The sequence below is a fragment of the Achroia grisella genome, unplaced genomic scaffold (assembly GCF_030625045.1).
Source record: "Achroia grisella isolate CSIRO2021 unplaced genomic scaffold, CSIRO_AGI_Agris_v1 utg204, whole genome shotgun sequence".
Taxonomy (NCBI): Eukaryota; Metazoa; Arthropoda; class Insecta; order Lepidoptera; family Pyralidae; genus Achroia; species Achroia grisella.
Genome location: NW_026712703.1, coordinates 4,362,318 through 4,385,275, shown reverse-complemented (window position 1 = coordinate 4,385,275; position 22,958 = coordinate 4,362,318). Strand labels below are relative to the sequence as shown.

Sequence of the window (22,958 nt, the reverse complement as noted above, 5' to 3'; positions counted from 1 at the left end):
TGGACAAACTGTAGAAGAACAATAGATACAAAGTCATTGCAAATCTTTTCTTTTATGAAACTCGAAATGGTAAATATCCTGAGTAACCAAGCAAGCAACTGTTGCTTACAAATATGTAATTAACCGGACCACGGCAATCATGTATGTCTATGATATTTCTCATCCGCGCTTTGTCTGCTTTAAATATTTTATGATATATAATACCTTTTTAGATAAAACATATTATATTCATATTCGTAATACAATCTATTTCTTTATTAAGTTTCGGTAAAATTAATCTATTTAGTCTTTAAAAGTTAATAATATTTATAAATTTGTAATAATTAAACAAATTTCGATTAACAGATGAATGAAATATGGCACTAGAATTACAAAGTATGTCTGAAATCTATAATTACAATTTATAATTACATCAAAATATACTCATACATACAGTTTTGACATATCACAATATTGTAGTTGAAATTATACGCCATGAATTTACAGAAATGCGGTAAAAGTAAAGTGGTGAGCTAAACCAACGACCATCGAGGCCGTCAGCGTTATAAACATCTTTATATAAATAATAATTGGTTTTTACAAACCTTTCTATAATTCTTCCAATTTGAGGGAAACCAATGTAGTGTATCTTAAGTTAATATCTTAAATAAATTAAATCAGATAATTACGTTTCGCAAGTTTTCTAATCATTTTCTGCTACTTTCAAGAAAGATAAGCTGTCAAAGTATCTTAAAATTGCCAAAGTTTTTCCTCATCTCGCTTTTTTCAATGCTAACTATGCGTGTACAAAAGTCGAATTATATCAGAACGACGAACGAACGAACGAATTATACATACGACACCAAAATTAGAAATAATATCGGAGCAGTGGTAGTGTGGATAAAATTGACTCTACGGGCACACAAGAGGAATCAGATTTAATTTCAATACACATGAGATGAACTAGAAAGCGATTCAGGGTTCGACCCCAGTATTGAACTCTACTTTAGTGCCATGTAAGAACATAAGCATAGTATGTATAATTACTGTCAAGGCTATTCGCTTTATTTATTAAAATATTCCATATTTATTATAGAACATCTCTCTACAATGCTATTATCTAGGTACATAATGACTGCGATTATCAACAATGGTCACCTGCACGTTTAACTTCGTTTTTAGTTCTGAAAGAAATAAAAAAAAGTTCATTTAATATATATTTTTAACGATATTTAGAATTTTCTTATTCGTTGTCTAAACATTAGGAAAACCCCAGATGTTTCATTCGCTTGCCATTCATTTAAAATCTATTTTTAGTGGGCCTTTGATGATCAGCAACTCAATGAATCATTCACAAAACAACAAAACCTTTAATGTGTGGAAATTTTGTCAACAGTAACAGTAGGAACTTTTTATTTCGAAGTTTAGATACTTAACGAAGCTTTTTAAATTATGAAGGTACCTATGTAGTATATTGGTAACAAAACTCAGACTTATTTAATGTAGATAAACCTATAGAAATATTTTAGTACATTAGATCGGTACTGTACTGTATTATTTTGACATAATGATAGGAAAGTATATTGTTACCTTGTCTATCTATTCATTTAATGTAATCTCCTTAAATTGTTTTTGAGTATTTAATGATACCTCCAATGAAACCTGCAGTCCCATTCAAACAGGTATCAAAATTACGATGGCCTGAGACGGTTTTGAAACCCTAACAGTATCCTTAGACTAAAGTAATAACCATCAGACAGGAGTTGGCTTTCAGGTGCTCCATAAGACTTTTGAGGTATATATATCGTCTAGCTATGGCCAATATCAATAAAAAAATTCGAAAAATTTTTTATATTGTTTGCAGCTTATATTTTTCCAGTAAAATCATTCATACCTTTCACTCCCGTACCTATTTCTGGTTTGTCTAAAGTTTGTTTGAAGTCTGTGTTTATAGTTCTTAGAACTTTTAATAAGAAAAGATAAAACCAGGACCATTCTTGTTAACTTTCCCAATAAGCGTGAATTCTGCATGCAGTTAAAATGCAAACTTGATCTGTTGTTTTGAAGTGGTTGCTGTTGTATTAAAACAGGTAACTTTGAATTTTGAGAAAAGAAACTAGTGATATTTTATTTATTTATTTTACGGTTATACTTTTTCAGCACTATTTTTTTTATTGAAGGTTTTGAGCTTTTGTGAGGTTCTAAGACCATTTCCTACATAAATCTATTGTGCTCGCCCTTTTTCAAAATTTGCTATTTAGACCCGTCAGGGAATTAAAGGATATTCTTAGGAGCGATGGTTTTTATCTCCTCAAGATAGAGTATATACTTTCAAAAGGAGATATTTCATTTATGCATTAGTGGACTACAACCACATAGGAGTGTCGTGGCGTTTCCTCTTCAGCTTGGCATAATCTTTCAGCAGTAACTGTAGGTACCTATACATTTAAATAAATGTAGAAATGACGAGCCCGTCTATGTCTTTACATTATACTCACGGCGTCAGCGGGGCACTAAAGGCAGATTAAACTATAGCGATAATGGAAGATTTACTTTCAACGTTGATTTTAATGCAATCCATTTTTGTGCTGTTATTTAAAACCGTAATCAAAACTAACTGAATAAATAAGAAATCATACGTTGTTAGTGTATGATTAAAAATTATAAAAAGGTTCAAAATGGCGTAATCTAAAAATCATTGGATTAAAATTAATTTATATAATAGACAGGCAAGTCATTTCGCGAATTCATTAAGAATTAACGACTATACTTTCCAAGGCGACGTGATGGTCTACCTAACAGGGTACATTGCTAGCAAAGGGGTCAACACTCCCCATTAGGAACGACCCTGCCTCATACAGTGTAAGTTATATGATAAATGAACTCCTTGGTCTACAACTCTACCCGCCTGAGTTTGTATTGTTCATCTGACCCTACTAAGCTAGGATTAACGCGGCTTTGTCATATTTTATCAATGACAAGCAAGACAAAGTTTGTGGCATATGGATTGTTTCAAATTAACCTTCAAAGTACGTGTCAAATATTTGAACAAAATACTACTAAATTCCACGAATAAAGGATATGTTTAATAAACGTTTTGTTTGTCTTTTTATATCATTTTTAGTATTTCCTATTTAATAATATATACCAGACCTTTGCCATGACAACCTGGAACTTAATATCGGATACACTACATAAAACAAACGTGCGTTATATAGTCTCACCATTCAGTCCATATTTTTAATGAGTTTAATTATTTTTATTTTTAATTGTATAAATTACTTTTACCACTTTTACTAAAATATTTAATTTTATATAACGAATTCACGAACATACATTTTAATTTATTCAATTCTTGAATAAATTCTAATGGCATGTGGTTCTTATGTATGTATGAATAACAAGTATTTGAACATATTCAAGGTATAATGTATCTACGTTTTTATAATAGGTGTAAAAAATAATCAAATGATTTTCAATGATATCAATTGATAGTCGGCCTTGAACTCAAATTAACTTAGTTTTTGTTCGACACCACAACACCTTCCTCTCCCCATTACTTGTAGTTGAAAATTAATAAAGATTAATAAATTCAATAAATAATAATAATATCCCTGGTCGTTTCACACAGCGCCATCTAATCTCAAGCTAAACTGTACTTGTGTTACGGGTAGTTACTAAACAACAGATCTAAATACTTAGATACATTTTTTTTTGTATATACATACTTATATAAATAACATCCAAACACCCAGACAAAAAATCGGAAGGAAAGCGGTATGCTAAACTGCTAGACCACCGAGGCAGTCAAATAATCTTTTATAGACTCCCCGAAAAAAAAAACTAATGAAAAAAATAAAATATACCTACCTATCTGTATGGGTATCACAATAATGCCCTAAAGTCACTCACGCACCAACTATTTTACTCATTTGAAACTCTAGTAAAAGTAAGTTGTACAAATTTGTATATACTATTGTATATACATGTATACATATATATAATTACCTACATAATTATTATTATACATAAATGACACGTCAACGATGTATCAAAATAAGTTCGGAGGCCATTCGACGAAATTGCTCAAACCATATAGTATACCTACTAACTCTGTGGCTCAAATCAATCGTCTGTAAATAATAATGTTATTTGTGTTTACAAAAAACTTATAATTGCTTTAAATATGCTCAGGTCGGTAATCTGGTTAATTGAAACAAACAACGACGTTGTACAAACTGCGAGTTTAATTAAGCCAGTTCGTTATTCAGATACGGATTCGTTGTAGATTTTTTCCTACAATCTTTCTGTTTCCGCAGGATACATAAATACCTATATACCTACAAAAAGAATGCAATTAATTGTTTCCTTGCTTTGTACAAAATGTACTAGGTACTTGGATGATACATTATTAACCACTAGCTGTTCCTGCGGTATCACCCGCGTGAAAGTAATAGCCTAGGTGTTATTCTGATCTATATTACTGTGAAATTTCATTGAAACCCATTCAGTAGTTTTTGTAAAGAATAACAAACATCCATCCATCCATACACATTCACAAACTTCCGCATTTATAATATCAGTAAGAAGTAAGATACTAAATAAGATTCATTCAATATATACTTATATACTCAATATATTCAGTAATTTAGTGTGGTGGTTTTATTAAATAATTAAAAAGAAATATGACTTGTATATTATTACATGTAGCAGAGAAACTGATTCACCTATTGTAAATAAAAAATATTTAACTTATTTGTAAAGTAAGTAGGTCATCGATTAACATAAAGCAAAGTTCCCCGTTTGTTTGTACTTTCGCAATTTTGTACTAATTCGAAATGTGGACGAATCTTATTCAAACTTTCGTCAATTGTCTCCAATTGTTTCTCGAGGGCGCCTGTGTATACAGTTCATTTGAAGTCGGACAAGTTTAGCTATATAGGTATAACTATTCAATATTCAAAAGAATTCTTGAAAATTATGAAAATGATTTACTTGTAATATTATCTTATATGTGCATGTACTTATAAAACATGTAAATTTTATACAATTATTTAATTTTTTTTATTTATTTCTGTCATATTTATCGGTATAAGTAGAGTAGGTACAGAGCAATCACGTAATTGGTACAAATCGTTCCTAAAATGATAATGGGAGCAAGGTCTCAAACAAAAACATCCAAATATATTTCCCAAAACGTATGAATAACATCCTAGTGATGCCTGCCTAGCATAGCCTGCGAGGGGAAGCGAAATCTATCGTTTCGAACACTGCGAATTCACTAAACCATTTGTCGATAGACTGGAGCGCTGCGGTATCTACTGCGATGTTGTACGTTATATTATCACTTATTTTTTTTACATTTTCTCAGTATTCCCTTTCTTTTAGAATTATATAATAGATAGCTAGTTATTTGCTGGCAGAACTTATGCAACTGCAGATAAATAAAGACGTCACTTTTTAAAGTTATCGTAATATTACTCTATAAAAACACTGATAGGTCTTCCAATTCTGTGATATAACTTACGAATTGCGAAGGTATTAGGTTAGTAGAGTATTCATCTACAGATAATTACTTCTCGCCGAATTCTCCGCAAGAGCCATTTTATTTCCGAAAACAAATATTTATTTGAGAAAACTAGTGTTTCAGAGGCAATATAGCTAGAGAGAATACTAAATGGCATTAAGCTCGCTATTTTTTGATTGCACTATTAAAAAGTAGCGAGCTTAATGCCATTTAGTATTCTCAATATACAAATAATAAATAAATAATTAAATGCCTATGTTAGAAACTTTTCAACAATATATCGATTCGCATATTTTACACTAATTCGGAAAATGATCAAAGAGTCAGCATGAATATTTAAATGAGAAAACACTTCAAATAACACAACTAGGTACGTACATACATAGTACATAGTTATAAAATTACGTTAAAATCTATTCCACAAAAACATTTTCTCACGAGACACAAAATAGTTAGACTTTTCCATCAGTAGGATTTTATAACTAGAATAAAGACAGTGGCTTTAACACCATTGTAACATCACTAGTATATTTTTCGCTTCATTTATCGATGCTCACACGTGATTTTTCTTCTTTTATTGCTTCACCCTCGTCATTTGCGTAAAAATACTACGTAACGGCGTGATAATGTAAATACTTCACAAAATATCACTTTTCATAACAAAATGAATAGGCAGATATTTCTGGAGTTAGTGTGGTGATATACGATCCACTGGGTTCAATTACAAGAAATTAATGATATTATATAGGAGTTTCAATTCAGCCCATGCAACATAACGGCGCGTTATTAGAGTTTTTTGTAAACAACTTGGCAAGGTTAAAAAACTTGGCGATATTCGCCCTAAAAATTGTAATTTACTTCACAAAATCTTTCCAGAATCATCCATCATAAAGTTCTTTCTAATAATAAATACCTATATCTAACGATTGAATAGGGCTATAGTCAGAATATAAAGAACAATATTCGAAGTTTTTCGCTAATACCAGCAGAACCACAATAGAATAAATAAAAATAAACTATATTTAACACAGAGATCTTTAAATGTTTAGAAAAAGTTTAAGGGAATTTAAATATCTAGTGTACTAACAATAATTTGTTTAGTACATCTAGCGTGATAATGGATTCTAGACGTAGAATTTGTTTTACAGAAGACTGACATTCATAGAGGTTGAGTAAGTAGGTATATATAATTTAAAAAATGAACTCTTAAATTAGTCTAAAATTAGTCTAGAAAACATTTTACTTATATCGCTATTTAAAAAGTTATATAATAAACAATACATATCATATGACAAACGATATACCTAATAAACATACATAACAATAGGAATATAAATAAATGTTACTACTTTTCTTGAGCGCCAAAGCTTGTCAACGGATACAAAGCATAACATAAAGTTTTCATTCTCGTTTTTTGTATAATTCACTAAGCATGTACCTAATCTTCACCGATACTATACTTTTTATAATAATAGTTTTTCTTTACTTAGTAGTCTTTGTCGAATTAAAATACAAAAATAATATAGAAAAAGAGATCTACTCGAGTTTTATTCCCAACATTAATAATATCATAAATTGTAGAAATATACAGTTAAACGCCAAATAAGTATATTTTGTTCGTTTATGTGACATAGAGATACAATCTATGCTCTGAAAAGAACTATAGAGTTAATATCCGCCTAAAAACCTGTACTTATAGGAATATTCAAGAAATTTTTGAGATTAAGCACTTTTTCGTAATTAAACCATGATAACGTCAAAGTTTATCGTTTCTAATTTTATCCAAAGGCCTTTTCTGGTGAATTTAAGTAATTAAAATTTCTCTTTACTATATCAACCTACCTGAAATGTGCTAGCTTCAATATGGCACCCGTTGAATTTAGAAGATGGCGGCGCCAGATGGCTGCTATTACAAGTATTTCATTTTATCACAATTATTTTGTCACTCCGAATATCTGCAATTTGATCAAGTCATAACCGTAACCATTGGCCGTTAAAATCACGATTCTCATACTCACGATTCTCATAATCACGATTCTCATACTCAAGATTACATTCGTATGGTCTAATTAGGTAGATAACATACTGAAATATATACATACCTGGTTAAGGTATAATCTTCATAATTCTTTGTTTACGATATTTTTAAAAACTTGGTCTCTAAGGATGGTATATTAATTTTACGTGAATATAGATATGTTTATCCACATGATATTATTTTGCATCTAGCAGGTAAATGTTAATTTAATAAATACAACACGAAAAAGTGTAAATAAATTTAGGAAAATACCTATATTTTTAAATTCATATTTTTTATCTCTGTCTCTGTCCACATCATAAAAAGTGTCAGACATTATAAGAACCTGTAGACAAAAAATTAAATTCGATTGGGAACCTCATTCTTTTTAGAGCCCACATTCTCTTAGCAAGCAATCATAATTTGAACCATATAAATAAAATAAGTCCTAAAAGGCCCTACCAAAATGGTTTGGCATTGAGAAGGACAAAGGCTATTTTTATACCTCAGTCAAGTAATTATTTCTGCCCCCGTCATATCACAAATGAAGTCTTGGTAAACCACTATGACAAATTTATGAATTTCCAATAAATAACCATCTGAATTGCTTTTTGCTTTTTTTTAAGAAAACATCATATATATTTAGAAATACAAAAGTCAAGATACAGTAGGTTAGTAACTGGAATATAAGTATTTATTTACCTTTTATAGGTAAATACTCAGTCTTATAAATCAAAAGATATTAGATCAATTTGTTGTTCACTGTTTTAATAGTCCGTTAACCACATCGTTAATCGCTATTGTGTTCAGGTGTTTCCATAGAAATCACAAGAATGATGAAACCCTATCGCTATACCCTCAAAGAGCATAGCGCCTTTGAAAACTTTGTATTGCTTATTTTACTACTTCGTTTACGTCACCCAAGAACCAAGCTTAACAGGAACATTATAAGGTTCACTATTAATAATAACGCTGAAATAAAAAATTAACAAAGAAATTAATTTCTTTCAGCTATTTTTACATATCTGTTAGTATAATAATCCCGCTGTTGTTGTGTGCTATGTTTTTACAAGTAGCTTTCAGACATTTTAATTGAAGCTATTTAACAGCAGTAAGAAAAGTATAAGAAACACCCACACAGACAACTTTATAATAATAAAAATATAGTGCTACTGTTTGCATAATGATATCATATAGTCAATAGATGTGCCTTCAATAAGTTTAAATATGGAACATTAGAACGTAAATCAGGAATATCGTTTTGTTTATTTTTACAAATTTGTATGCACTGAGCAAGTAATCACTACGTTCTTGTACTTCTTGTAGGTACAACACGACGTCATCATTAATTAAATAAGTATATATCAAGTGTGCAAAATAGTATAACCTATTATTTTAATAATAATTTCATAAAATGTGCAATAAATCTATCTTTATGCAATAAATATATTTTATATCGTACCTACGATATAAAATAATAATACACATTTTTATATATGATAAAAAATACACAAATAATTTTTAAGACATATGAGAAAAGAAGTAAGATCGGTAATAAATTAGTAATTATACCTACCAAACTTAAAGTTAAAAACTTATTGTGAATATATTTCCTTAACTGTTTATTTCAGGGTTTAATTAGATACTAATTAGATATAATTAATTATAGGTACAAAGTTGCTTTGTGTCGCTCAGGTAATTATAATTGTTATTACTTGTAATGTAAAGGGGAATGTATAAACTCTATATGCAAATAATAATTTTTTACTACCGCTACATTAGTAATCCATTTTCTATAATTTTCATCGACATTTTCAGTAATTAAAATGTGTTCTATAATGTTTCTGGTTTTGTGTCGGAGCACCGTATTGCCCACAAAGTTGTTCTAGAAAACTGATGAGGAATCTTATCACCATCATACACCTTAATAAAGTGTCTACATAAATACTCATGATTTATGTATCTACACTTTTTGTTAACAATTTTTATATATGCCTGTTATGAATACCAGTTCCAAATGTATATATATATATAAATAATAGTTTTACAACTAGTGCTGAACACTGACTACTTACTTACCCCCTATTTTCTCTCTGTATTATTAAAATATGAAGAAAGCCTTGTAGATTGTATAACCTTTACATTATAACGGAGATAAAACGAACCGAAATTGTTACATGAAAATATATTTTTAGCTAAATAATAAAAGCGAAATCTAATTGCAATCAGTGGTTAGGTTCCATCTTTGGTTTTGTATTTCGGTGGATCTCTGGCGAATCCAGGTGCGAAGTTGCGAGAAGGGTATTGGCATAAGCGGGAGGGGGCCTGCAACCACCATGCCAGATCCTATTCTCGCTACGCTCGTCCGCGGCGTCATTGCCATATGATCCACTGTGTCCCTTTATCCACTGGATAATTACTCCATTGTGCGTTGCAATTTTTTCCAAGGCTATGTGGCACTCGATTATTAATTTGCTGTTGGATTTTCTGTTCTATAGTGCTTTAAGCACGGCTGCACTGTCCAATATGAATTTAATGTTGAAATTGTTGACTCCTAACCTGTACACGGCTGTTGCTGCCTCGGTCAGGGCAACACATTCGCACTGAAAGATCGAACTGTGTTCTCCGAGCGGTATATATATGTTCATGTTGAGGTCGAGGGAATGTGCTCCAGCTCCTGAACCGTTCTGTGTTTTGGAGCCATCTGAGTATATGCGTAGTTCATTTACTGCAAATTGGTCTCTTTCCACCTCCTTCAATTGTATTTGGTATTTCCTGTTGAATGAGTGGTATGCTTGAGTTCTATCACACGGAGCGGCAATCAAAGGTTCATATTCGATTGCCTGGTTCAGGATGGTTGTGTGAGAACTGTTATGGTTTTTGCCCCATAGACCAAGATGGTATAATCTTATGGCAGCTACAGCTGCTTCCTGCTGTATGTATAGGTCAAGGGGTGTTATGTTAAGGGCTATTTCCATTGCCATTGTTGGGGTTGTTTTCATACATCCGGTAACTGAGGAGCACGCAAGTCTTTGAAAAGATCTTAGTTTGTTGACTGTGGTCGTGAGTTTCGACCTTGTCCACCAAACCAAGGCCCCATATACCAGCTCTGGTCTTATTATTGATGTGTATAGCCAAAGAGTTATTTTCGGTGTGATACCCCACTTATTTCCCAGCATTTTTTTGCATTGATAAAATGCAATTGTGCTTTTGTTAATTTTGTAATCAAGGTGTTTATTCCAGAGAAGTTTACTGTCTAGTATGACTCCCAAATACTTAACCTCCTCCTTAAGTTTAAGTTCTGTATTAAAGAGTTTCGGTAATCTGAAGGTACCTGGAACTCTTTTGTTGGTGAATATGATGAGTTCTGTTCGCTACGATATCGGAATAAATAATAATTGAAATACTTTCAATTTCTATGTTTTATCTATTTACTTGATACACGTAATACATTATTATTGTAAGCGGAAACTGACCATTTGCTGTCGTTGAACAGTGTTTAGTCAGCAGTATGAAAAGTTGTTCATTGACATTTTAACGGTTGGAAGAATTAAAAAGCAACCTCCGGAAACCGAAAAGCTTTATCAGGCGATCCAAACAGTAAGAAACCCAAACTCTAAGCTTTAGCAGCTTTCGAATTTTCCTGTATAAATCTACTATTTTTATTAAGATGCCATTGCTAGGAAGGAGTAATCTAATCTAGAGGTGGTAATCCTAATCGACTAGTACTTAGACGCGGGTTTCAAGACTTTCGATCGATATTTTAATTTATATACGTAACAAATACCTTATCATGAGGTAACGTCAGCTAGGTTTAAAATTTAAATTATAGACGGTGCGTTACAAATCATGTATATTTTCAGATTTTCTATATTATACATAATACGCACATAGTATGCATATAAACCTACATATTTAATTACTCTATTTCTGAAAGGTTTGTTAATTTAAAAGATCTAAGCGAATAGCGGCGCGCGGAGCCGACTTTGTTTTATACTATGTGAAGCTAGACATGTTTCTCTAAATGGAATTCTTTTTAAAATGGTACAATATCTACCTTGATAGATAAAGTATTAAACCAATAATGACACTGTGACAGATTACGTTCTTTATATCCTCTAAATAATTAAACATTAATTTTGTAAGCTTATTGTACAAGATAATACTTTGATCGTCCGATGGTTTTACTATAATATGACTGACTATAGATTTGTATAAGAATATTTTGTAACGTGGGTATTACATTACCCAAAGAAGAGACAGTTGGAACCGAAAGCTATTGAAAGTTTGACATACCCACCACAAAATCACAACATTCAATCTGTCAATCTATCATTCCATAATTTCAACTTTTACTGTTTTGTTTTATATAGTTGTATATATTTTTTTAAATATTTATACAAAAAAAATAATAACTAAAGATGTTTAATTATATACGTATATATATTTTGTGAAAATAATGCTGAATTACCATATAAAATTTCTAACATGTGACGATAGTATAAATCTAAAGAACACCGACTTCAAAAGTTTTAAGTACGTGTTGTCATAAACATTCAACATACTGTATTAACTTTTCAAAGTATTCATTTATCTTGTAATTATTATTCTATAGATATGAAACGAAAAAAAGGTTGGAAGAATCAGTGCACGATGCTGCTAAAAGGAATTACTACGAGCGTCGTGGTGGATGCTGGAGATCATCGAATTCGCGGCAAATTCGTCAGCTTGAATCGAAAATGGAACGTGGCATAGTCCTGTGTGAATGGACAAACGAGACTCTAATCACCATGGTATTTTCTTCAGGAGCGATTGCCTACCTCACCATAAAACCAAACAGCTTAGATGTAACCCAAATACTGTTTGATAGATATTGTATTGGAAAACTGGCTGGACAAACTGTTACAGGAGGTATATCCAAGTTTAAGTAAATATTATTATTGAATACAAGATAAAATTGAAAGTCTATTTAATGGTTACTTACATCCTTGACTTTTGTTTTGAGATAACAATATATAGATATTATCCGTATATATCCATACCTATATTCATCCTAGGAGTATCCCTAGGATGAATATAGGTATGGTAGTAGGTAGTGTATCACTGTCAAACATAAATTTAATGAAAATCAGTTGAGTTGTTTTTGTTTGTTGTAAAAGCAAAGGCACTGACAGACTGACATACTTTCATATTTATAATATTAGTATGACTAATGTAAGTATTTTTATCTCTAAATTTACTCATAGTTTTCAGATCTATTGTTTTTTTCTATTTCAGTTGTACTATGCAGTTCTCATCTTATGTTCACGCATACAGAAAGAATGGCAACTTTAATCACTTTTGGGAAAACTCCAGTAAACCGTATACCTTGCCGCATATCAGACAGAGACCCACATATACAGGTTTGTTCCAAACCATGATTACCAACATATAAATTGTATGCCATATAAAACTAGTACTAATTTTAATATTTTAATAGTAACATAAAAATACCATTGTACTATAAATTGTTATGTTTGTAATGTATTTTTATTATTAAGTAATATTAAGTTTATTTTAACATTGCACATAATACCCTTCCAATTTTTGATGGCCTCTGAGGTCTAGTGGTTTAGCGAACTGCCTTACTACTAATTATTGATGGTTCGTTTCCTCGCACAGTATAAACATTTGTATTAATAAATATGATTGTGTCTATTGGTCTGGGTGATTCCTATGTATATTATGTATTTACAAAAATATATATTTAAGCATTAATAACAGTTGTGCTATACCTAATACACAAGCTCAGCTTAGCTTGATGGTGCTGTGTGTATTCTCCTAGGTTTTAATTGTTATTAAATTATTTTCATTTTTAGAATGTAGAATTAGGAGGTGGGTCCCGTCGCACTGAAAGACGCGTGTCGTGGTGTGAGGCAGGGAATGGCGTGCGTGTGCTGGTATGGAGCACAGCTAACGCAGAACCGGCGCCCTGGAGCCCTATTCTCGAAGACCACGCCAACTTACACTTATACCACATAGAAGGGTAAATTATATCTCAGCAAAAATATTAACTAACAGAACTAAACATTATAATATTTTATTTATTATATATAAATAAACTTAATATAAGCACTTTTGAATAGTCATATTCGTTTATTCTGACACTCATTTTGTCTCACTCATCACTAGAATAATGACCATAAAACTTGCTCTTTTATATACATGTTATTCTAAGAAATGTCTCATTACTTGCTAATGAAGAAATATCCCATAATCATGTATCCAATCTAATCTTGACTATATATATATCTATTTTTTTTCTTATAAGATATTGTATAATCATACTGATGCTTAATTTTTATCATTCCTCTTAATATGTTGTTTACAGAGAGCAGATGTATTTAAAAGCATACCATCAACTTGAAAATGAAACTTTATCAGCAGACCTGACCCAAAAACAAAACAATACTGTTCATATTATTGAACAAATCACATGTCATCAGGTTAGTTTCAAATAATTTTATTCTCGTTTATTTTTTGTAAACATACTGTATGAAGAAATACTAGGGTCAAATGATGTCGAAAATTGTTTGGTAACAAGACTAAAACCGACTGTTTTTGTCACCATATGCAATACAAGCACTATAAGTAATAAACTTTTTCAAAAAATACTAAGAATGGGGCATAGCAATTAATACGCCAATCCCTTGTGTCAGAACTTTAATGTGAGCCCACTCTTAAGTAACTTGAATTTTCTCAGTAAATGCAGTAAAAAGGACAACCACAATATTGTGTATACAGTGGTGTTTGTATCAATCTGCACACATATTCTTGCAAAGTGTTTTCGCAAGTAAGGCGACAAATGCTAATTACGGTAGTTGCATCCAGCGGGTATAAATAAATGTAATGATTTAAACTTATATTTAATTTATTAAAATAAAAATACTACATGTTATTTTAAAAAATTTATCTCAGAAGTTGTATCAGTTGATAACAACAAGAACATAACGTTTTAGAGATGTAATATGAAATTAACAGTATTCCAATATCTAAAACTGTACAACTACTATATTATACAACGGACTGTGTTCTGAGGAATTGTTCGACATGATGCCTACGGCCACCTTTTACCATCGCACCGCTCGCCCTCGACAGGGAATTCATTCCCACACGCTGGAACCCAAGTGGTCTCAGACAGTACGATTTCAGAGGAGCTTCCTCCCGCGTACACTTAGGTTGTGGAATGAACTTCTTGCCAAGGTTTTCTCACGAGACTACAGCATGGGGTTTTTCAAGAAGGTTTCTTAAGGGTCGGCAACGCGCACGTGACACCCCTGGTGTTTCAGGCGTCCATAGGCTACGGTAACCATTTACCATCAGATGGGCCGTATGCCTGTTTGCCACCATAGTAGTCTAAAAAAAATTGAAATTGTAACATTGCGGCGTAGTTCATTCATCAGCGAGTGTTAATTTGTGCTTCAGCACTTTTCTATATGCACACTGCTTATGTAGAAGGTTCAAAAAGCTACAGGAAAACATTTTCTTTTGTTTTCGTGTGTCCGTATAATAACATTATATATACAGTACAAATAGAAATCAACCAACCAATAATATACACAATTTATTCTAAAACTGCCTTAAATGTCATTATTTTCCAGAACGGTGTCAATTTAGAGTGGGCGCGGTACGATATATCGTCGGGATCGCGCGAACGAGCCACGAAATTGTCGAACGCGCGATCAGGCGGCACGCGCGTGTGGTTGCCGGCGCCAGCACGGACCGCCCGCAGATCGCCATGCGGCACGCGACTACTTGCAGCCTGCATCGACGGATCACTGCATCTTGTACACAACATAGCAGGACTTACGCACTCTACAAAGGCTGGCTTTGTAAGCATTTGCTCTTCGTCTAAATTGTGCGGGAACTACACCCGGTTTTATTAGGTCATATTTGAAATAATATAATTTTTTCGTTATGATTACTATATTAATTCTGGGAATAAAAAAGTAATAATATGTAATCTTACCAGCACAACATTAAGAAATTTTTAGATGTTATCCTTCTTGATGGTAATTAATTTGTTATTTATATATTTATTTGTTATATATATACATTCATGTCTAACCTTCTGGACCTATGTAAATAGTTTGATGCAAGAAATTACCTCCTAATTTGTATGAAATTGAACAGACGCAACATATAAACAGTGTTATATTTTCTTCCTATTACAAGGAGAGTAAACCTTGATATAAATGTCACAAAAATCGAAACTTGATGATTACGATTAAAAAATGTATTCGTAGTAAAAGTCAAAACCATTTATTCATGTAGGACATTATGTTTTCCAGTTCAATTAAGAATAAAGAATTTTAGAAATTAGAGATTTTATCGCTAATTTTAGATAGCAGCTGACGTGCGATGGGCGGGAGAATTAATTGTGGCTGTGGAAGAGGGAGGTCGCTTGCAGTGCTTCGACCGCGCATTATCTCTGCTACACAATCATACCAAATGCTTAGATCTCACTTCATATTTAAGGTAAGTGTGTGCATTTATTACATATATTTAAAAACTCATGCTCTGTTTTTTAATACTACGAGGATTAATAATGACGTGTCGTCATCTTAACCGTTAAGACTTAACCTAATATTAATGAAGTCGTAAGATCAGCATTGCACAGCACCAGGAGTGTCACTTCTAACAAATTAATAATGATTCTAGATTATCCTTCACAATTATTAATGATTCTAGATTGGATATAGATCCAGCTCAGTAAATTATAAATATGTCGTTTGACCTACAGGGATGCCAGCCGTATGCAGATCCTAGCTACATACAATGCCGTTAGTGGTCCATTTGTATTAACAACATTCAACGGCGGCCCTCTCACATTACTTCGCATCACCCATCCACGATTATTGACGGTATTATCAGTTATTATAAAACTAAGATGTCTAAAACGCTTAAAATGTAAAATAAAGGCAATTTAAAACTTATAGATGAATACAGTTCCATACATATCTAAAAAATAAACACCAATTTTTTTGTTTAAGGCAATACCCAATAATTTCTCTTTAAATATGTGCTTCCCTATCATGGTATAGTGAACAAAGTATAAGTTAAATTGTATTTACAGGCGTGGCTAAATGCGGGCCGCAACAGTAACGCGGTGGCGCTTCTGCGAGCCATGGATTGGGATGAGGATGGACCCCGCTGCTTGTGGGCCGTCAACAAAATAGTTTGTGCAGCGCTGCGTAGCAAAACTGGTATACTTACTATAATTTCATTATACTAGACTATACAGGTACCCTCATTGTCTTTAACCGACTTCCAAATACGTACAATTTGTGCCTTGGTAAACATTAGCTTATCTAATATTCTAGTTTTTGCGTGAAAGAGTAACAAATATCCATCCATACTCACAAACTTTTTGCTTTTTTGATTAATTTTGGCACTAAATCTAGTATTGCATTTAAATGGCCCGGAGCGAAAGAGTCGATCTCATGTCAAGACCATTTTCGAATTTTCGAAAACGTGGGCCCCATGTTGGGAATCACTGGTGTAGACCATGTTAGTTAAAACGATGTGTGTGTGGGTGCATGCGTAGCGTGGGCGGCGGCGGAGGAGAGCGCGCAGGCGGCGCTGGGAGCGTTCCTGGCGCCGCGCGCGCCGCTGGCCGCCGCCGCAGCGCCCGCCGCGCCCGCCGCGCCGCCGCTGCACGACCTCGCCAGGAAACTCTTCCATCACCTGCTCAGGTACCTCATTCCAAAACGAATACATCATTTATGAATGGTCACTTAAAAAACCGAAGCTCGGGAAACTTCCATCACCAACTCGGGTAGCTCCTACGAAAACATTAAACACTTCTCTTAATATATGAATATGAATTAATATATCAATTTATAGATATTTCTTTGATACTTGACACAACGTCATCTAATCCCAAGGTGAGCAGAGCTTGTGTTATGGATACTAGACAATACATACCTGTATATATACTTTTTTTGGTAAATATATACATGGAAAACGTCCATACCGTTACAAACAAGCATACTACTCATCACCTCATACATCATCGCAATACAAATTTTTGTACCATGCGAAAAATAGTACGCGTTACCATCGGAAGTAAGGTGGTATGCTAAACCGTTAAACTCAAGGCCGTCTAGAGGTCGATAGATTGGCATGCTGAAATTATCACAACACCATACAACTGGTGTTTCCACCAAAATAATGTCCCAAACGTTTGTTGCGAAAAGTATTTCTGTGAAATCTAATGCGAGGTGTGGTCCATACGACAGACGCGGGCGGGTGGAGACGTCGCTGAGCCTGGGCGTGGAGCTGGCGGCGTGGGACTTGTGCTCGGACGCTCGCAGTGCGGCCGCACGCCGCGGTCTGCACGCACTACGCGACGAGGCCGCACTCCTCGCTGCGCACTACGCCCGCTTGCAACCCACCGGTAATCCATTTAAGGTTTTGTACGATGCACTAAAGTGGCCAGCACCCGGCTCTTAGGACCGTGAACGCCTTTCGGCTGGGGGAGAGTGTATGAATAAATAAAAAAATATTTTCTCATTTCTAACCCTCTCTTTGCCATTCCAGTCTCATAAAAAATACAAATAATTTTATTGCATCTGACCTTATCTAATTTATCTCAATACATGTATAGTGGCAATTATTACAGTTACTAAAAACGTATTTTATCTGTTTTAGAGTCCGACTGTTCAGGATCGTGTTCCTGCGGTTCACATTGTTCACATTCCTATTCAGATTCGGATGTTGAAACTAGTGAATCTTCCGAAGTGGCTAAAACTGAACCACCACCGTTGCCTCGAGTGTCGCTACCATCTCTCCCTCCTCAACCCACACTAATGCCCGTTTCTATAACACAAACTGAACCAATTTCCACAAACAGTATTCGTCCAAACCTCCATCAATACCTAGAACGAGACAACAATGTCTGGACTAACCTAAGAGATGACACTATAATATCCAATGGCTATAATAAATACAAACCAGTGTTAACACAAAACATGAGATGGCATAGTGTGGATAATATGCTGTCTAAGCAACCATCAAAACAAATGCTTGCTGCAATTAGTGAAGTACCAACAAGAACGAACTTGGATGTACCTAAGAAAGAAGAAAAAACGGCATCCGGCCAGTTTAGGAATATGTACCAAACGGAATTAAGAGACGAAGCACCTAGCACAACATATAGATACTACAGCAATAATAACTATTACTCGAATACAAATCTAAGTACACAAATGAGACCAGATTGTACGCCGCAGAGAAGTACAAATCGACCGATTGAAAAAAATAAAGTTAAATTTTCGAACACCGTCACGATTGCTGTTGTATCTGTAAGTCTTTTTTTGTTCCTGTTACTAAGTTTTGAAAACATCTTATTAAACTATTTTAGCCACATCTAATTAAATGTGTGAGTTTACTTAAATACAGTTAAACCGTTTATATGGTACATCATTTGTATATTAAATTGGAGTAAACTCATTTTTCAGGAATGTATAAGTGGAATAGGAAAGAAGTTATTATTAGCGTGCCCATTTTATGAAAAGTTGTGGCTATGGATAACTAAGAACAGTAATATAAAAAGCTTTATAGGATACAGTGTGACAAGATACAATTGAGATAATATTCTATTCTCATGCATTGCTATTCCTGAGGACTAAGTTATACCTTGGCACTCTATAATTTCACTGCTATGTCTCACGCCGAAACACAGCTTAAAAAGCAAACTTAGAAATTACTTAGCGTTATAAAAGAGTCAATCATTCTTATTTTTTAGTCATAGTGTTCTCGTACACGAGTATGACGGGTGAATCAGTCATCAACGAGCTCGACCATTGCGCCATGAAAGAGTCAATCATTCTTACTGTTTTGTTCAAATTATTGAATCCAGAGTTTATAATATTAAAGCTCATAATATACACATAAGTACTAATTTGTTACAGCTTGGTATTTTTACTGTGACAAATAAGTGTAAATAAATTAATGTACCGTAAAATACCGTAACAGGATTCGCCTGTCTGCTCGGAAACGGAACGAGAATTAGCCGACAGTCTACCACTGTGCCCGCCTCACAAGTATTTAGCAGCATTCGCGCCCCAGCCGTCGCTGCCCCAGCCGTTGCCGCCCCAACCGCCGCTGCCCCAATCACAACCGCCCCAGCCGTTGCCACCCCGACCGTCACCGTCACAACCACAACCGCCCCATCTCCAAGCGGCCGCCGGTACTTCGCTCGACTACGTCGAAGTGTGACGCACACTACGCGCATGCCACCACGTGTCATGTTTGTTATCATCTTGCACTTCATTGCTTGTATCAATATTTGTCTGATCATTTCATTATTACTCATCTATCAGTAATTGTTTCGGTAGATTCCAATGCTTGTTACTATTTATTTTACATAACCATCTTTTCAATCTGTTCTACATCATCATTATTATACATAGTATAAAACAAAGTCGCTGTCGCTGTGTGTCCCTATGTATGCTTAAATTTTAAAACTACGGTTTTTTTTAATAGATAGAATGATTCTGGAGGAAGATTTATATGTATAATACATGTACACCCGAGCGAAGTCGGGGCGAGTAGTTAGTCTGTATATAAGATAAACTAACGCATTCACATTCCTGTTTTCTAAATAATTAAAAAAAACTTCAACTACGTTGTATTTAAATTACTTCTTTAACTTTGTCAACAGAAAACTGCTATTTCCTGTTCGCACAGTTATTCCAAGAAACCCTCTCATAATGCAAGTTGAATGCAATATTTCAAGTTTCTAACGCCAGCAGTTGTGACTGACATTGCTAGATTTGTCAGAACGGGTTGCTGTAAATTTCAGTCACAATTACTATTATTATGTATTTAATAATCATTTGTCGTGGTACTTATTCAATTTGAACTATAGTTTTGGAGGTTGGCATTTCAGAACTGACCTTACTATCATGTCACTCATTCATTGTCAGTTATAAATATAAGTAGTCCATTTCTGCCTGTATTGTCTAACACATGCATGAGACAACTAACTTACGCACTATTTACATTTAAATTTGCATCTTACAATCTAATTTCACTAGCACAGAGCATGACTAACCAATTAGTTAAAGTTTGAACAGCCTTTTGCGTGGGTACCTCGTTCTCATCTATTTTAGCTTCCGAGTATGCTTCGGTTGAATGGTGAGATAAGGCAGTGAAATTACAAGGCAAGGTCTTAAACGTCCTGTATGGCAACACATAAGGTGTACTACGAGCGCTCCATCATAACGTGATGCTGTTAATGTATATAAGCGACGGCTACAAGTCAGACAGTTATCAGGCCGTCAAATTGTTTGCCACTCCAATTATATAAAAAATAATATGAAATAAATTCATACACCGTACATATATTGTATAATCTATATTGAATATATTGTGGTAGATACCTCATGTAACATCTTTAATTAGTAACACGCGGACATTGCAGAATGTTGAATTGAGACTTTAAATTTACAATAGAGTTTGTACCATTTACTAACTAATGAAGATTTATAAAACAAGTTTTAACATTAGAATACACCACAACCTTTTCGTTCCCTTTCGTTTCCTTTCAATAATCATTTAATCGTTTCTTTTTTATTTCAGAATCAACCCCAGAAAGACCACCTAAGATCAAGGTTGTTCATTTCGGAATGGTGTAAGCACATTCGAGTGATGTAATTGAAATCCGTCCATTATAGCTTTAATAAAACGAAGTTTATTGATATTTTTACTCTAATAGATATGATAGGATATAGTAATCGATGTATATTTTGTTTATAATGATTTATTATATTTCATTATTTTATACAAAAATAGACTTAGGTACCTTTGTCCCTGAAAAAAAAAGAGAAAATTGATATCTCACTATTCAAAAGAACATATAAATTTATACTATTTTATACTAATAAAAAAAATATAAATATTATGATATATGCGTGCATATATAATTCCGTAGTCGTCTTGATTTTTTAACATATGAAGAAGTTGAAGTGGGTTCTAAATAGAATATCTATTAAATCAATGAACAATGACTATGTTGTATCTACAAATTTTATTAGTAGTGTATATAAATTATCGTTTGGTTTTGGTAATAACTGAATAGAGAGTTTGCATTGTTGTACTGCCATAGTATCTAATATTTTAAGGTACCTATAGGTAATATTGTATTTGCCTACAAATTTGTTGCATTTATTAAACAATGTATTAAATTTATAAATAAGATATACTTGAATAAATTTTATAGAAATGGTTGTGAAACTGCATTTCATTTTTATCCAGATACTATTCCTAGATTGTAATTTATGTTTATTTATTCTTTATATAAATATCAACTTTTTTATCTTCACTTTGAAGCTGGGTACTTTTATTTATGTATTAAAATACCTATAAAAAAAGTAAATTTGTGTATCCTCTGGAATGAATTAATTGATTAATTAAACTCTTTATTGTTCCTCTATTATTATTTATTCTACCTAGCATTTTATTATTAAGTTGCAATTATTATGTATCAATCCATTTTGTTACTATGTAAGAAATATATCATTCCCTTTTCTTGTTTATACCAGTCCAGTATATAGTCTTGAAGATCAGAGATGAATGGATTTTGTAGTATCAGAGATTGTCAGTAATTGGAACTAGTAGCTTCATTACTAAGAAATGGTATATTCTTAGCAATGAAGTTACTAGTTCCAATTCAGGGTCAGGTGGTATAGCTGACATGGTCCACATAGCCACTCTGTAAATTGGTTATCTTTTAATGTATAATGATATTGTACCCCTGCTTGTGTTAATGGTTTACACTGATGGAGCACCAGTATATGCTAAAATTAGCCTGGGGTCAGGTCAGACTATCCTAATAAATTTACCAAAGCAGGGCCCACCTGACATGGTACATTGTTAACCATAGGCTAGATCACTGGTTCACATTACTAGTGATCCCGTCCCCCAAAGTGGCTAATCACTTGAATTTACCATATTGAGCTAACAGACTTACATACATCATTACATATTATAAATAGACAATTCCATTCAATCAAGAAACTTAAAGACTGTACAATTAGAAACTTACGCAATAAAAATAAGCTAATTTTACCTAAATGCCGTCTACACAAAGTTAGTAATTCATTTTATGGTAATTGCGTAAGATTCTATAATAAACTGCCAGAGTCTACGCTAAATCTTACAGAGAGGCAATTCAAATCTTATATTAAACAAATGTTATGTAAAAAAGCCTATTATAAGATAGATGAATTTATAGATGATAGCAATATATAGCAAGAATAAGTTTATTTGCGGACAACGTTATAATTTTAATTTTCATACTGCTTTCTTGATATATGATAGCGTAGCGGCTTTTGTATTGATTGCCGCATGCATCCTTATGTAAAGTGCGAATACTGTAACTACCATATA

At 33.2% G+C, this 22,958-nt stretch overlaps 1 protein-coding gene across 4 annotated transcripts; it reads left to right on the top strand.

Annotated features, from left to right (window-relative positions):
- Positions 1-11,901: 11,901 nt before the first annotated feature.
- On the top strand, positions 11,902-21,614 carry LOC131841912 (WD repeat-containing and planar cell polarity effector protein fritz). 4 transcript variants are annotated; one of them, XM_059190287.1, is made up of 14 exons: positions 11,902-12,059; positions 12,139-12,434; positions 12,801-12,925; positions 13,382-13,548; positions 13,894-14,008; positions 15,164-15,394; positions 15,907-16,040; positions 16,306-16,426; positions 16,639-16,768; positions 17,110-17,257; positions 17,804-17,961; positions 18,216-18,868; positions 19,635-19,755; positions 21,150-21,614. In XM_059190287.1, exons 1-14 carry the CDS (start codon positions 11,983-11,985, stop codon positions 21,203-21,205), a joined length of 2,532 nt encoding a protein of 843 aa, XP_059046270.1. In that variant the 5' UTR covers positions 11,902-11,982; the 3' UTR covers positions 21,206-21,614. The 4 variants fall into 4 exon arrangements, with proteins under 4 accessions (XP_059046270.1, XP_059046268.1, XP_059046269.1 ...); XM_059190285.1 differs by having other exon boundaries at positions 19,542-19,755; XM_059190286.1 differs by having other exon boundaries at positions 19,542-19,815; positions 21,150-21,240.
- Positions 21,615-22,958: the final 1,344 nt, after the last annotated feature.

What these genes read in the sequence shown, in the direction of transcription:
- LOC131841912 (XM_059190285.1), top strand. Translation starts at nt 11,983, where the DNA reads ATGCTGAATTACCATATAAAATTTCTAACATGTGACGATAGTATAAAT. An exon ending in ACCGACTTCAAAAGTTTTAA is followed by an intron (nt 12,060 to 12,138) that starts GTACGTGTTGTC and finishes ATTATTCTATAG; the next exon opens with ATATGAAACGAAAAAAAGGT. An exon ending in CCCATCCACGATTATTGACG is followed by an intron (nt 16,427 to 16,638) that starts GTATTATCAGTT and finishes TTGTATTTACAG; the next exon opens with GCGTGGCTAAATGCGGGCCG.